Below are 17697 nucleotides of genomic sequence, written 5' to 3' on the forward strand. Positions count from 1 at the left end.
CATACGAAAATACGAGAGAAATGTCACCTACAGTTCCGTTTTCTTGTTGGCATTAGCAGACTCCAGAAAGACATTACGGAGCTGGGCAACAGAGACTTTTGTGTCAACCATGCCAATCTCACCATTTGGTGGATTTGCTTCCATGCTCTCCTTGCTTTTAAAAGGTTCTAGCTTAGTAGTCACAGTATAGTCAGACATGGAGCGAGTCAGGACCTTATGCTTTGTTGACACTTTCCAAACAGGAGCCTGTGCCTTGTCAGGCTGCAGTACAGATCCGCTCTGTATGTACATGACAGCTTCACTCCTTTCTACATTCTCAGGGGTCTTAAACTGCTGCTCTGGGGCCTGCCTCTTATTGCATTCCAACTCCCTCTGAACTTCTGAGTTAACTTTTGGCTTGCTTGCAAAGGAGGAGCTCCCCACAGGGGTCTCCAATTCTCCTCCGCCAAAGAGGCCTTCATGGTTCTTCCCTTGCTTGCGAATCTCAGATGGCAGAATGGGCCTTCTGCCTTTGGAGGCCTGTTCCCCTTCCAAGGAATCTTCTCCAGCAGGTTTTGCTCCGTAACCAGGTGCTTCCTTCTTTTCACTCTCCGAGGCAGGGGCTGCTGAGGGCTTTGTGTCTGTGGGGAGGAGGCTGCCAGCAGGGCTGTTTGCTGGTTCTTCTGCTGCCATCAGCTGAGCTGTGTGAGCAATGCCAGCAGGCTGGATATAGCCATGGATCGGCTGGCGGACGGAACTGACGGGCTGATTTAGAGCCCTATCAAAGGCAGACGTTTCTGTCTGGAGAGGCATGTAGTGGGCTGGCACTGGATGGGATTTTCTCTGAGATACTGTGTCTGTGGCAAGTTCAGGGCTTCCACGAGCACTTTCCTCTTTCACCAATTTCTCTCTAACTTTTACTCTTTAAGAAAGAAAAAGGATTAAAGCTGTGAACAGCAATACCCAATCTGGAAAGGAACACAGACACCTACTGTGGGTACAGACAGCAACATTGTAGTAAAATAAAAACCAATGCATCAAAATTAAGCAATCTTATGATGCAACCCCTTCCTTCCCCAGGTCTTAGCAGTAACACTGCTCAAAAACAGTCAAGTGATTCAGGGGCCATGGACATGCATGACTCCTGAGAAGGTAACTGTGCAAGCTCTGGGAACATACAGCATGTTCTCATGAGATCACAAGTGTGTTTGCCAAACAGCACATACCCATAGTCTCAAACAAACAAGATGATCAAAACTGCTTTTTATATTATCAGAGTGTTGGGTTCAGCCTGAAATTGCAAATTCTACTGGCAGCTGTGTATGCAGTCAGATGTTTGAAGATGTCTAAACACTGGGAAGCTTACATCACACCAAGACGTTGTTGCATTGGGGAAAGAGGTGAAAAGAAATGTTATCTCCACCTAGCCCTTCAGATATTTTGCCAGAGACTGGTTTACTTGTGTTTTTGTATATCATTTAAGATATCTGAAAAATCATATGTAGTGTAACCTGTTTCAGTAAGTGAATAAAAACATTGAAAGGGCAAGTCCTAAACCCAAATGCAGAACTATGGCATGGCTGTTGCTTTTCAGAGAGCTTGCAGGGAAAAAAAACATTTAAAAACTGAAACAGGTATTCTGTTTTAAAATGTTTCATTACATTCTAACATGCAAAACTTGCAACAAAAACAATTGTTCCCAAAAGTTACCTTACTTCAGTGTGTTTTCTAGAAACACCTCTGGACTTGTGCAACATCCATGCAAATCAGAGTTTTATTTAACATTTCTAAATGGAATATAGCAGCACAGAGGGAGACAAGCATGTGCAGCCAGGGGCTGCCTTTGCTGGAGCTGCTGCTGCAGGTAAAGCTCTCCAGCACTTTCACAACCTCACCAAGGCTCAGACACCTCACAGGGTGAGTGTCTGCAGATAACACACACAGTATTAAAAATGAAAGCCCTGTACTCCCTCCCCTCCCAAATGGGTATGAAAAAATAATTTTAGTTTCAAGGAAAGAGAGAGAGTCAAACTAGGAAACTACAGTTTGAATGTAAGTAATCCAGCTCAAAGTATGTGCAATTCCAGGCTTGCTACCAACAGACTTTTTGGAGTTTACATCATTAAGAAAAAAAAAAAAAAGTAAGGTTTAGGGGGAAAAAAAGCAAATTATTTAAGAGAATAATTCAGGATATCCAAAGTTATTTGAAACACCACTCTTTCTAATATTTTGGTGCTTCTTACCTCTGAAGATTGATGCACTTGTCAGGCAGAGTTACTTAAGCACATAAAGTGTGTTAAATCTGAAGAAGTATGCTTTGAACTACATGTACCAAGCATTCTCCAGAACATCCACACCAATGTTAGTACTGGGTTATAGGTATTACTTTAACCAGGAACATGAAAAACAGTCTTCCTGCAATGATTTTCATGGTGGGCTTACTGTAAATGTTACCAAACCAGGAGAAAGCAGCTGCCTGTAGCTTTGATCAAGATTTTGTTTTACTTTTCCATGTAATTTTTCTTTTTTACTTCTATTGTACCATCTCCTTTGGAATTCAAGGAGTTACTTGTAGGGAATTCTAAGATGGAAGGGTGTACAGTATAAAAATATGCTGGTTTGCAGAGCACAAAATGACATAAAATAAGAAGTTATAAAATCTAGTGGAAGCCAGAATGGTTGTAGCTGTGGAAGAAGCTTGGGGAATTTGTACTTCTTCATCAAAACACCAATTTGTTCTAAGTTAGAATAAAAGCAGATGCTTCAGAAAAGTTTCACAAGCTTTTTATTCACAAAAACCTTCACTTTCTTACTTGCTGCTGTTAAAGGAAAATTAAGGGCAAGTGTTAAATGTAGATAGTAAAAGGAAAGACGGGGAGTTTGCAGTCTGATTGTTAGCCACACAGATATGCTTCATGATACCTGGAGGGCCAGCTGATAAGTGAAGGTGTGTCCCCTTCCGAATCTTTCTGAAGAAACCATTCAGGTTTTGCTTTCCCTGCACTACTACAGAAAACAGAACTTCAGGTAATTTCTGAGACCTCAATACATGCTCCCATTATTTCTTCCAGTCTCCCTTCCCCACTGCTTTTTTTCTTTTTTTTGATTACTCAGTTGCAGAGGACAGTTTTAGAAAACAAAAGCAATGTACACTAATCCAATTCAAAGGTAATAAACTGGGAAAGAAATTATTATATAATCCCACAAACATATACAAAGTATGCAAAGTGGTAAAGATTCTGCAGAGGTAACTTTGTGCACATTGTCCAAAAATTGAGAAGTGAAAGCAACTACACAACCTTATTTTTGCATTTTCCACTGTGGGTCAGTTTGTGTAAGGACATCTGTAAAAGCTAGAAAAATAATTCCTTTAATTTGTGATTTAAAGTGGTAGAGATTGCTGCAACCAAAACAAAGGAGCAGTACGAATTTAATGAAGTGGAAAATTAATAATGCTGCATCATATTTCCAAAGAAATTCTCAGGAGCATCTGGAACCCCTCTGTCCTCTTGTAACCCTGTATCACAGAGCTTCAGAAATGCCCACCTGGTTAGCACACACCAAAGACACTGTGTCACTGGGTGACCTGGCACAGGAAAAACTTAAGGAAAAAAGTGACTCCTAATTTAATCTTGCCTTGACTTTATTCTGTTCACATTTTGGAGTTGAAAGCATAAAAAGAAAGAGGAGCTTTTAAAAGCCCTGCAGCAGTGTAAGAAAGGCTGTTTGCTTCCTACATAAAGTTTCTCAAAAACTTTCCTAAAGCTCACCCTCACCTACAATCCCCCAGCAACAGTAGAACACATCAAGTACTTTTAACCTTGCAGGCACAGCCTGTCCTGCCACATTAATGTTTACAAACTCACTTCCCAGAGGTGACAAGCATCCAGGATGCTTTCCATTACTTATGAAAGAACTTTTCCATTGGAGAAGAGCCATTTGGGATAACACCCCCAAATTAAGTTCCAGGTCATATACTTCATTTTTTCTTAACTACTCTTTTATGAAAAATAGTCGGAAAAAGTTAAATCAACAACTGTTCTGGAGATAACAGTGTATTTGATGCAAGTAAGTTTAAATTTGAGAACTCACCTACTGTTGTCATTGAATCCAAATCTATCTTAGAACAGCAAACACCAACTGTTGAAACACCTTCTGTTTGTTCCAAATGTTTTTGAATCCCTAACGGAATTGACCAAGAGGAGGCAAAACCTTTCCACAGAAGCTGACTAGAAGCAACTACCTGGAATTGTTTTGAAGCACAGGAACTTCCTTCTCTTTTAATGTGTACTTTGGCACAATTTTATAGTGGGCACGGCCCAAGCAGTAATTATTTGTACTTGATCATTCATCCTTTGAAGAGTGCAATCAGAAGACCGTTTGAATTTAATCAGCCATTTCAGGAGCCAAATGCAGGCAATGTCAAATGATACCTCCTCAGTGATGGGTAACTGGATTAATTATTAAATCTTAGTACTGAAGTCACAAAAGCTTTTCATATATATTTCAAAGTGAGCTGCATTTATTTTCCAATTTAAACTTGGGAAATTTAAATTTAACAAAACCGATTTTATGGCCTGTATATAATGTGGAACTGACTTCAGAACAGCAGTCACCTGAAAAACTGGAATTAGCCTTTTTTTTCTCTTGTGCAAATAGCTTTATAGGGACCACCACAGAGCAACTTTAAATGGACTGCATGGACACAATGACTTTTTTACCACTCAGAATCAGGGACAAGTGTTTCAGAGAGGTTATTCTCACATCTCTGAATATTATACCAGGGAGTACACACTGGCACTGAAAGTGTCAGGGGTATTAAATAATGGGCTCTTGGCAATATGGCCTTTAAAATACCAGCTACTGCCTACATGTATATCCAAACAAGAGACCAAATCCCATATTTAAGCTCTTGGCTGCTTTAAGTACTACACCACATCTTGGTGGGTGCAGATAGTTTCCTTCACAAGATAGACAGCAATTAGGGGAAATTTTTTTTATGCAAATACTACTCAAGCCTCATCCAGAAAAAAATCTGAAATTAGAGATAATGCAGTCAGCAATTTGTATTATATTATTACTCATAGAATAGTTTGAGTTGGATGGGACCTTTAAAGGTTATTTAGTCCAATCTCTCTGCAATGAGCAGGGACACTTTAACTAGATGAGGTTGCTGAGAGTCCCATTCAACATCACTCTGAATGCTTCCAGGGATGAGGCATCTACCTTCTCTCTGAACAACCTGTGCCAGTGTTTTACCAGCCTTTTTGTAAGAAAATGTTTTCCTTATATCTAGCATCAATCTACCTCTCTTTTAGTGCAAAACCATTCCTTCTTGTCCTATCAGAAAAGAGGAATGCCCCTGTCAAAAAGTCTGTCCCAATCTTACAATCACCTCCTGCAGCACTGAAGGGCTGAAATCAGATCTCCCTGGAGCCTTTTCTTTTCCAAGCTGAACAACCCCAACTGTCTCAGCCTTTCCTCACAGGAAAGGTACCCCATTGCTCTGATTATTGTTGTGGCTCTCTTCTGGACTTGCTCCAACACTCCCATGTCTTTCCTGTGCTGAGGATTACAGATACAGTATTCCAGGGGGAATCTCATGAGAGTGGAGTAAAGGGGCAGAATCACCTCTCTCAACCTGCTGACCATGATCCTTTTGATGTGGCCCAGGACCCATTTATCTTTCTGGGCTGCAGGTGCACATTGCCAGCTCATGTCCAGCCCCTCATCCACCAGTTCCCCAAAGTTCTTGGCAGAGCTGCTCTCAATCTGTTCAACCCCAGACTGTTCTGGTACTACTGGGGCTTGCCCCAGCCCAGGGGCAGGACTTTGCACTTGGCCTTACCAAAGCCGTCAGGAGACTCTGATAAGCCCACTTCTCAAGCTTGTCCATGTCCCTCTGGGTGATTTTCCCATCCTTCAGGAGTGTCAACCACACCACTCATCTTGGTGTCATCTGCAAAACTGCTGAAGGTGCACTCAACTCCCTTATGTCATTGAGGGAGACATTAAATATCCCTGGTCCCCACTGAGACCCTTAAGGGACACCACTTGTCACTGATGTCCATCAGGACTCTGAGCTGCTGACCACTACTCTGGATGCAGCTGTCCAAACAATTCCTCATCTACTGAACAATCTGTCCATAGCTCTTCAATTTAGAGAGAAGGATGCTGTGGGGGACTGTGTGCTCTTGCAGGAGCACAGGCAGAGACATCTGTAGCCTTTCCCTTGTCCCCTTACATAGTCACTCAGCCACAGAAGGCCACTAGATGGGACAGGCAGGACTTGCCTTGAAGAAGCTGTGCTGGCTGTCTCGAATCACCTCCCTGTCCTCCATGTCCCTTAGCATAGCTTCTGACTGGATCTGTTCCATGATCTTCTCAGGCAGAGAGGTGAGGCTGACAGGGCAGCAGTTTCCAGTATCCTCCTTTCAACCTTTTTTAGAGATGGGTGCAATGTTTCCCTTTTTCCAGTTACTTGGGACTTCACCTGACTGCTCAGATATCATGGAGATATATCAGCCAGTTCCCTCAAGACTCCAGGATAAATCTAATTGGGTCCTGTAGCCTTATTTTTGTTCAGTTTCCTCAGGCAGTCAGGAACATGATTTTATTCTTATAATGGAAGGGACTTTGCCTCCCCAGTCACCACCCTGCTGTCCACCCACTCATGAGGTGTGGAAAGTGAGGTTGCTATTGAAGGCTGAGGCAAAAAACTAGCTGAGCCTTCTCCTCATCCTTTGTTACCAGTTTGCTTTGACCTTCCATATCCAGCTAACATACCTGTAGAAGTCCTTGCTATGCTTTGCATTCTTTGCCAAATTCAGTTCCAGCTTCACCTTGTCCCTCCTAACCTCATCTCTACACAACTGGGCAATGTCCCTATACTCTTCCCAAAACACCTGTCACTGCTCACTACTGTGCATTCACTTCTTTAATAATCCATGTTGGTGTCTTTCCTTTTTTTTCCTGATTTCTCACAACTGGGAACTGAAAAGCTCTTGTGCTCTATGGAAAGCATAAATGGTTGAGTTTATACCAGATACCTCAGTTTCTTAAAAGTAGTCAATAGTGTTCAGCGTGCACATATGTATAAAATTAAGTTCTCATTTACATAATTTTTAGTTGCAACATTTTAAGTTAAGGTTTTACAGTTATTATTTTCTATCTATCCGCCCAGCAAGAAATTAAAGACTCACACTTAGAGAAAATCATACTTTAAAAAAATTCTTAGTCACACATTATTTTCAGTCAGCATAAGAATTTGACAGTATTTCTATACCACACTGAGAAATTGTAATGTAAAATTAGTGGAAACTATTTTTTTTTTCTCCTTCTGGAAGAATCTGGTTACCCTATTACCACAGTATATTTGTCAAGTCTACAGCAATTCAGCATAGAATTTTAACTCTCCCCTCTGCCCCTTCATGCATATATATGCCTGATATTATCTAAAAAATTGTCTACCACAGTACAAAAGACTTTTACACTTTCACATCAGGAAAGCAAATCAACTATTATTTCAACTGACCCAAGACACTCTTCAGTTTTTAAGTTTGCAAACTGTTTTGTTTTGGCAGAAGCCATCATAAAGATAGTCAAATCTTCACTGAGAAGCAGCTTGCCTCTACTTAGAAGCTCCCAGACAGCAATTGCAAGATATAGAAGAAAGAAAGTTAAAGACTTGCTCTAATAGGTACCAAAAAACAAAACCCAAGGAGATTTAGAACCATAACTCCTTCAATTTCTAGTTTGTGTCCTCCCCACAAAGGGCCTAATTTCAGCAAAAATTCTATAAATATAAAGTGAAACCAAGGACATAGCTAATTAGAGAAATACATAGCCACTTCCTTGTATCAGACACACACTGTGATAAATAAACCCAACTAATCCATCCTGAGACATCCAAAGCAACTAAATACATTCTTCAAGGGTAATAAATACACTCTCACTAATACCGTAGACACTGATGCAGAAGCTGAGTAAGATAAAGGAATCTACAGCAAAAAAAAAAAAAAAAAAAAAGAAATCATACCTACCTTTGTCTGCTGTTACTGTGCAAGGGCTGGTCATTCTGCAAGTGGGTGGGTGAGGCTGCCCGCTTGGGTGAGGAGAGGGACTCTCGGGGGGTTTGCTTTGGTGGCATTGGCACTTCGTTATAGCAGGAAGAGTCTCGTCCAGAAAGGGAAAGGGAGGCAGAGCTATCCAAGGCTGCTGAAGGCTCAGAAGCCTGTCTAATGGCACTGTCATCTGCTTTTCTAACACCCTTTTCATTTGAGAGGTCATCTTTATCTTCACGGCTGGAGTACTCTTTGGAATCAGAAATCGCACTCTTTGATGACTTTGTCTCAGTCCTGGAAAAATAGAGGCTGCCATAGTCCTTGTTTTCATCATCTTGCCTTTCACTTTTCACTCCCTTTCTTTCCACGCTGTCAGGATCTTTCCTTGCCCGTATATATCTGGATGAGTAGTCAGAATCCAAATCAGACTCAAGGGCTAATCCATACTTCTCTGCCAGCTGGCGTCGCCTCTCTGCCTTGTACCTGGCTATTCTCTCTGCTTTTGACTCCAGTTCCTGGACATCCATATTTGCTGTACTGTACAAGGGCTCTTTATTACTTCCTGTGGTTTCTGATCGGTATCTGGATGATCTGGGGTGTTTCTCTACAGACGAATCTGAAGTTTCCTCCTCCTCATTTGATCTTCCTGTCAAAAGTACAACATATATGAGCAAGTCCTTCCCAAAACTCCAGGTACCCCATCCACCCCTCAAACTGATTGAACTAAAAGCTTTCCATTTTCTTACAAATCAAAGTGACTGCACAGACACATTATATTTTTGCACTTTTGTCTCCAAAAGCACACACAAACAATTAAGAAATATGTATTAGGAATAATTGTTTAATAAGTAATAGTTCTCAATTCAAATAGTTTTTTTAAAGCAATAAACATTTTTCAAGTAAGACAATTGGAGACTTAAAAGGCAAATTAAAAACCCCAAACAACCTGACAGAACTCTTCTGTAGAAGAGCTTCTAGGCTGATAGTGTAGCAAACATGGAGTAATTCAGCATTGCAATATGGCCTGCCATGTGCCACTCACCTAGGTGGGGGCTGTATGGGTCAGTTGCTCGCATATATCTTGGTGTGTCTTCCTCTAGCAAACGGTGTGTGACTGATCCTGGGCAGTTTTGTAGAAGAATAGGCTGTGTATCATTCTCAATTCCCTCTAAGCGCCTAGCTATTCTTTCCTTTCTGAAAAATATGTGAAAAATGTGAAAACAGGCATCTTGAAGATTGGAGGGCATAGTTTCTACGAGGAGGTAACAAAACAAGCTGTGTGTTTTGTTTTATGGGCCAAACACTTTTTTCCTTTACCTTTTCATTTCCAAAAAATCTCGGTTGTTTGGTTCAAAGAGTTTTCTTAATTCTGAAACTGAGACAACAAAACATTATGTAGCTTATAAAACAATAAGTTTCAGAAACTTGCTAAAATGTTTTAGAATAAGAAGGAACAGTCAAATAAAGTTCAATGGTTTGAAATAGCTTTTGGGAGGAAATGAGCATTTTCCTCTTGTTTTCCTAGTTTATTAAGGTTGTGCTGTCAGAAGTGCATTAGGCACATAGGTGTGACCATCAAGTACTCCTCTCCACATACTTCCAGGCTAATCCCAAATCTGCTATGTCCATCCTAGCAGTTTTCAAGATGTAGTGTATGCTGGACAAGTTGTATTTTGATTAGCTAAAGTCAAACTTAAGTGCCCTAGTAACCCATTTCAAAACCAGGTATTATGGGAAGTCTGCTTGCCCTGCCTACTCAAAGGTCAGGGACTGACCATGTTTAAATAGAAGCAGTAAGGAAGAGGTCCCCTCCTCCTTACTTTCCTACACACCCTTATATTGATCAAATCCCCAGAACCCCAGTGACTCATTGCTGAAGTGAAAATTACCATGCACCATCATGGTACCTCTTGCATGGTTAATAACTTGCTACTTTGCTATAACTTTCCCTAGTAATTTTAATTTTACATACTTTCCTTCTCTTCCCCTGAAGCCTTTGCTGGTGTGAAGTGCCAGCAGACAGCTGCCACAGTCCACAAAACTGCAGTGAACCAAGGGGAGGCACGATAGATGAAGTAATCCCTATATATACCCACATCTGTGCACGTGCAGACCACACTGCAGCAGTGAGTGCTACACAAATAAGTGCAGGGTGGCTTCTTACCACCAGGAAGAGAAACTGCCCAGGCTGTCCAGGGAAGCAGTGCACTGGGGTGGGGTGTGCCTAACACACAGACACGCACATCCACATATTGTGACCTTGGCAAACGTGGTGCTGAAAGCTGTGTGCCCCTATTCTTGAGCCAATGCACATCTGGGGCTCTAACCCTGTTGACCCAGGGATCAAAAGTTAAAGCAAGTGAAAGTCTATGCCTGCTAAACTGGCAGAGATTGCCATCAGAAACACCTGATGAGTCAGGAGTGTCTAGCTGACATTGTTCCACTGCAGAGGTAAACGTATCAGCTTATTTTTCTTGCTACCAGATCTCATTGCTCTAGATAATTGGAAGATAAATATTACTGAAACACCGCCCTTTTAAGGTCAGATGCACCTTTTCTGCCTTCCCTCTGCTGCAAGAACTTGACATGCATGGCTTGGTCAGGGTTCCAGCTGAGCTGACTCATGCAGGAAGTTTGCTGTACTCAATACCAGTGCTCACACCTCACAGATACTGTTGACATTGACTGTCACATCAACCTTACATGCTGAAAAGCCTGAAAGTAGGACTACAGATAAAATGTGCAGGATCATCAAGAATTAACACATTCTGATCCTGAACCAACCCCAAGGCAAAGATGAGCCTTTATGTTGTGTTTTCACAGACTTTTCTCTCAATGCATGAGCAGTTTCCACTGTTGCCCTGCGTACTCAAGCTGTGCTGGCAATGCAATCAGCCATTTGAAACCAGCCTTCATTTCAGATCCACACCAAAGGAAATTATTTCTCATAAAGACTTTGCTCTCACCTCCCCAAATCTACTGTTTCATTGTGTTCCACCAGCTATTAGAGTTTTTCTGTTCCGTCTTTTCTGTTCCATCCGTTGGCTATATACACACAACATTGTCAAAACAAAACCTGTAATTGTCTGTCTTCAGACAAGTCAAAGGCCTCTGGAACTCAGAGTTACTAAAATCACATTCCATCCACATCCTGATCCTTTTTTTTTTCCCTAGTCACCAATTTATACAGTCACCAAATCCATCATCAGAGAACAGGTCTTTTACAAGCTTTAGTTAATCTCTAAAGCACAGCTTCATTTATTAGTGAAAGTCTTCTCTCCCCCCACCTAAGTTGTCCACATACAAGAAATGTGGAACATCCAAAGAACTCCTAAAGCATTAGCTCAACACTCTCCTGCTACTTGCTAGCTGAAGTTCCAGAGATTCTACTACCACTTTGCAGACCTAAAAAGAGCACAGGTCTCATGAAAAATGTCTCCCAACACCTCCCCAAACAACGTGGGACAAAAATAGCATGGGACTACTCCATGCTGCCTTACACTTTTTCCAAGGTTGAGATTACAGAAGTAATTTCAGCAAGGTTGGACACAACATCTGCAGAACCTTTTGGGGGAAAGCAGTTCCAGCAATATTCTTGTTTTGGTAAGGAGGGAAAAAGAAGCACAAAAAAAAAGCAAAACCAAAAGAAGATAAAATGAAGAAAATCTTCTAGCCTAGTGGTTTCTTTTTGATGAATAAAATATTTTACTTCAAAACATAAAAATCAGTTGGAGACATTTCACTCCCAAGGACACTGATTGGCCCTTGCAAATTTAGGTGACCAATTTCTCATTTTTAGTTCACAATTTGAGTATGTTGGTGCCAGCTCCCATCTGTCCATGGGATGTTTTCCCATGTGACCATCACAAATAACACTATGGGAGCGCTAAAGAACAGCAACACTTCTACCTAAAAAGTAGCACAAAAATCTGATTCAGCACACAAGAAAACACTAAGAAGCTTAAAATAATTAATTTCACAGTAAAAGCTCCTTATCTAGATTACTTCATGGCAACACATTTGTAAGCACCATTGGTCAGTTAAGGGCAAGAGGAAGAACAGTCACAGCTCAGAAACAGCTCTGAACTTGAGGCTTTATTTTAGGATGTTGAGCAGGATGCTGTGGTGGGACACCCTCTGAGGTAAACTGTCAAGAGGCATCTTAATTATGGCAACTGTAGTCCTTCCAAACAAAATTTACTTCGGAATACCTTTATTTAGGAAAAACAGTATTGTTCTGTATGTTGATCCAGAATGAAAAAAAAAAAAAGTATATTTGGAGGGCATCTTATGTTTTAAAACCTCCTTAAATTAAGGTGGAATATTTCTTATAGAAATATATATTCACAGAAATCTTTCCAAAACCTGCTGCAGAATATGAACATACTGAAAGCCCTTTTTGACAGCTGCAGAAGGGACATGTGAATAAAGTTGCAGCCATGAGACAGCAGTCTTCTTTTTACAACACAGAAGCTGTAAAAACTCAATTAAGCCTTCCAAAAGTTCATAATAGAGAGGGAGCATGTACACTTGTGAAGTCTGGGTAGACATGGATCAAAAGGTTACCTGCCAGAGGATTAATTTCTCAGAGATGGTAAATAACCATTGCAACACAGGTACCACATATTTTCATTTTGAGGAAAATTTAACAGAATAGCAAAGCCTACCAGCCTCATTCCTACTTCTTCCTCTCCACAATTGGAAAGGTGATGGTCTTAAAACTAGACTGGAAAAGCATTTATCTTCTGTTTATGCCAGCAAACATGTATTGACATGTTCAATGCCCAACTGCAGGCCTCAGTTCAGTCTGTATCAGTTGAAAAGTAAACATATCCCTTCAATTTCTCAACATATGCAAACCTGGATCACAATTAGGCTCTAGAAAATAACCTGGATTTTCAAAAAGCCCTGGACTTTAAGTAGTCCCCTTGGAATGCAAACAAAAGCTCCCACTGCTGATTCTTAAGACTGGTACACACCAAATATGATGCCTTCATTATGAGACTATTTTTTTGAAAAATAGAAACATCCTGGAATAGAAATTAGTTCACTGTGAAGCAACTTACATATAAGGCTTCTCAAATGAAGGCTCAGTTAAATTGCTGGCCACATGACTGTAAGGCTAAGGAATAATGAAGGACTATGGATTATTACTTTCTGGTGCTGTCAGAAGTCTGTATTGCATAAATGCACATCACTCTATTCCATCATTCTGCCAACAATGTTCCTTTCTGAACATCTGTAACGATCATATTTAAAAGCAAGCATGTCACTTATATAGCATTTAAATGCTATGCTGGAAGAAGTGTTTCTTTCCAGAGGAACTCTGCAACAAATGACATTAAAAGAGCAAGCCAGTTCCTTCATGTTGGAATTAGTGCATTTAGCCTTGTAGCTAGTTTGAAAAGAGTAAATACCACCAGAACAAACACACACATAATTTTAATCCAAGTTCTGATGTCCATGACATCCTTGAATGAAAGGAACACCTTTGTGCCAGTTGCACATAGTTCCTTAGTTAAATGTCACCCTTTGGGGGTCAAGCACATTATAATTTTCTCTAAATAATTTAAGAGAATTAATTCTTGCCTCTACCTCAACTGTGTCAAATGATAAAGATGGAACTGCTGTTTTCTTTAGAAATTACTCACACTAAGAAATTTGGAAAATATAAAATACCCCCCAAACTAAACTCCATATGTACTGCAGGCCTTTTAACATGCAAGACAAAAATTCAAGTGCAGTCAATTGGTCATGCAAGCACAGTGAGTCCACCAACCACCAAAGGGCCTGGAAAGAGCTGTGACTTAACAAGTCAAGTTAATACTTTTGAACTCAGGATTAATCTATCTGTAAAAATAAACTCTGTGAAGTTTTGGATTTCAACTACTAGCCTATTGAAACAGGTAAACAAAGCTGAACTTTATGCAGCAGGGATGCAGGAAGGTCTCATAACAGAGCATTGTGGTTCATCCCGTTTCATCCTTCATGCACACTTCACAGGGAAAACTCATTTACAAAACATCTGTGCTTCAGTGATTTTAACTGTGCCTTGTACTTGCATAGATGAAACTTCACATGCTGTTAAATTACCACTTGTGTTCACAGCATGTCTCCCTCACCTACCTTTGGGAAGTACTGCTAAGAGATTAGCATCAATATCCTTTGTGCTGTTCGCAAGTTCTTCTTTATCTTCAAGGGAGAACTCCTTCTGAAAACTGAAAGCAACATCTGGTTTACAGAACTGTGGATGTCTCTGCTGCAAATCAAATAAACCCAAGACATAACCAATTTACTGCAAGATAGTCTAACAGAGATACCAAAGAAAATATTTTCCCTAAGAATGAGCTAAGAAATAACCCAAAGAAACTCAGAAAGCCAAACCTAACATAATTTGAAACTTGTTTGGAACTGACTGTGAGACATTTTTGCATTAGATTACTGACTGCCTTCAAAATGCTCTACTAAGCAAGTACATTTAACATAATCTATATTGAATGGTTCTTCATAAATATTAAAACATGTCATCAAAGGCAGTACTGCATGTACACTCCACCTAGAAACCTTCTGCACGACTACTCTGTTGCTGTTACTGCACTGTTCTCTGGATCTTACACAGTTTACAATATTCTAATAGTACCAGATCATTTAATTTTGTACCATGTCTTTTCAAAACAGGAAAACTGCCCATTTAAATGAAACAAAATATTTCTTTAAATATGTTCATTAAATACGTAAATTTTAACTTTAAAATGTGGGTATCATAATGGTCTAAAGTAGATCCCAACTGTTTAGAGTGACTTTTTTGGAGGAAGTGCTCCTCCTTGTAAGCTCCTTTTTTTTCTCCAATCAATAAAAATAGAGAACAAATGATTGTATTCAGCCATTCTGACTATCCCAGCTGGGCATAAGAAAACTCATAATGGTCTTAAAGCCTTTAATAAACTGTGTAGACAGGTGTAACAGATATAAATCCTCACAGTGATCCCAGGTTCTTCATTTTGTCACAGCATTGGTGTGCTGTATGATTTAATGTCATTCTGATTAGAAAAACTGCACAGTCTTACTGTTGGAAAATCCTTCCTGAGGACAGATTTTAAATGGCTGCTTTTTTTTTTAAGGGTATGAATTTTGTACTCACTATTTCTAAGGAATAATTCTCCTTGAAAAGAGTTTTAACATATATTGACTAATATGTTTCATAAGTATTCCCATTTATAAATATATTGTTTATAAATAACATCTCTTTTAAAGATTTTGAGGGGACAATAAAACCCTTGAAATGACAATGAAGAAACTGGGTTGTGTCACAACCAGGCACCATGCCACCTGCTGCAAATTGTCTCCAACAACTGCACTTAGAGAAATTATTTCAGGTACTGCCAAGAAAAGCAATGTTAACCACTACAGAAAATAACAAATAGAAGATGGAGAGCTGCAATAAGCTGTCCATTAGAGAGAACTGTGTGTCCTTACACAGCAAACAAATGGTAATTGAACTAAACAAAAATCCAAACACAATGAAAAAACAGCAGCCACAAGCAGATGGATCCATGTGTCATCTGAGACTGGGCAGAGACTCAGACAGTTAACTGGATGTTTTTCTATGCCTGACCCCACACTGCCAACACTTGCAATTCTTACTAGCCTCACAATATATTCTTTTCTTACAGACACACTCCTGGAGAACACTGGATGGAGAGATAGCCAGTTCCCATTTAAAAGCAGACTTTAGCTGAGGATGAGTTTGAAAAATGCAAATAATATTGGCCTAAGGCTATAAACCAAGCCCAAATTTATTTTGCCAAATCAACTTAATTACTTAAGACAAAAGTGCTGAGGGATCCAGCTCATTTGAATGAGCTTCAAAGTCATTCAGATTTTGAATACCTGGGCTTTATTTAGCAGTATCTCCACTTGCTTTCATAATGTCTATGACAATGCAGCACCTTAAGCTTCCCTCAACAAGGGGCTTTGTGCAGAAAAGCATTCACTGAACAGCAGAATCCTTGTTTAAATGAAATGTGTGTGAACACCCACCACTATGCCTAATTCCCACATGAATTTTCAAGGGTAAAATCATGGAATCAGGACTGGCACTAGCCTGATGGTTCCATAAACAACCATATTATTGGATTGCTTGTAAACTAGTTACATTCCCCCTGCTCCTCCCCTCCAGGGAGCTCTAGTGACTTTGAAGGCAGAGCTCCTTTAAACCCTGTTTAAATGTCTGTCACTGGGTTTCCATCCATTTGTTCTTGTGCCAGTGTTGTCAGGTACCTTGCTTATTTTCTTAAAAGAGGTTATCTCCATGTACTCAGATTTCTCAGGACAGGCTCTCAGTCTCATTGATTATCTGTTACAATGTCCTCTACTTATTCCAGTCTTAAGTAATCTTTTTTTTATATGGTGACCAGAATTGGGTAGTCTTGATTCCAGACTTGGGTCTCAGCAGTATCTTATGAAAATATGATTTTTTTAATAGTGAAAGCATTATTATATATCTAGCTGAATGCTGGGATCTACAACACATTTGCTTTTTTACATATACACTGTATTGGTTGCTCAATCCTGCATGAGAAACTAATATGCAAAGGCTTTTCTTTCATCAGTTGCAAGTAACAGAAAAATTTATCAGCCCCCAATGCACAACTGTGCACTTAGTATTATTACATTACATCCTTTTTCTATTACTCCTCATCCAGTTCTTCCTGTATGGGAGCTCCCTCCTCCTTTATACAGAGGGTGGCTTGCAGCCTTTGCTCACTCATTAAAATTCCCTAAATAGCCACAAACTTCCTAAGCTTAACCCTCACTGCACTAGACAGCATCACAGGTTATCTGCTTTGTGAAGGTCCCTTCACAGTTTCCCTTGTGCCCCCATTTTCCACTTCCCTCTGGAGAGACTGTCAACCATTACTGTCTATTTTTTAAAGATTAACAATTATCAAAATTTTTAACAAAATCATACACTGTTTTGTTCACAATGTAGGAGTTTTACCTCTTCAGACACTTTTGTTTTGCTCTCTCTTGCTCAGCTGCAGGTGGAATTGCTTATTTTAAATGTTTGCACATGAGAAAACCCAAATGTTTTAATCCAATGCATAATTACATTGCTTTCCCAAGCACAGAGGATTCAGAGACAGCACTGCTCTGAAGATGACAGAGTCAAGCCAAACAATTGAGTATTTATAGACACATACATCAAATTAGTTCTAAAAATGAAACTAGGCATATTTAGGACATGTCACAGTGTTCAATAAGAACATTCATTAGGAATCTAAATTGAGTTGGAATGATGTTAAGGCAATTTCAAATTAAAAAAAATTAGAGGAGGCTACTCATCACTATATATAAGTGTTTTAAAAAACAAACTCATAAGTAATTCCTTAAAAAAAAAAATCCCTTTTTACTCAAAGGGATCTTTCCAGACCTCTCCCTGCTTTATTAGTTTCTCTGCTGGAGGAGCACTCACAGCATCAATTCAATTGCTTAAGCAGATTCAGATAGTCAGACTTGGATTGCCAAATCTATTGTACCTTCAAACTCATCCAAAACCCTCTTCTAGAAATGCCACAACTACATCTAGTCATGCTGTAAATTTAGGGTAAGATTCTGAGCAGCAGCACTATGAATTTTTGCACTTAACAGCTAG

General features: G+C 39.8%; 1 protein-coding gene across 7 annotated transcripts in view; it reads right to left on the bottom strand.

The window, feature by feature from the left end:
- SVIL (supervillin) overlaps positions 1-17697 on the bottom strand; it is a 134453-nt gene that overhangs the window by 45439 nt on the left and 71317 nt on the right. For 5 of the 7 annotated variants that reach the window (XM_058825555.1, XM_058825562.1, XM_058825566.1 and 2 more), the window contains 6 exons: positions 14169-14260; positions 9360-9417; positions 9085-9236; positions 8022-8688; positions 2902-2982; positions 32-901 (listed from right to left, as the gene is read on the bottom strand). In XM_058825555.1, coding sequence (XP_058681538.1) covers positions 32-901; positions 2902-2982; positions 8022-8688; positions 9085-9236; positions 9360-9367 — 1778 coding nt within the window. In that variant the 5' untranslated portion in view covers positions 9368-9417; positions 14169-14260. The remainder of the gene's footprint in view (positions 1-31; positions 902-2901; positions 2983-8021; positions 8689-9084; positions 9237-9359; positions 9418-14168; positions 14261-17697) is intronic. The other 2 variants (XM_058825573.1, XM_058825586.1) reach the window with 2 other exon arrangements.

This window comes from Ammospiza caudacuta, chromosome 1 (genome assembly GCF_027887145.1).
Source record: "Ammospiza caudacuta isolate bAmmCau1 chromosome 1, bAmmCau1.pri, whole genome shotgun sequence".
NCBI lineage: Eukaryota > Metazoa > Chordata > Aves > Passeriformes > Passerellidae > Ammospiza > Ammospiza caudacuta.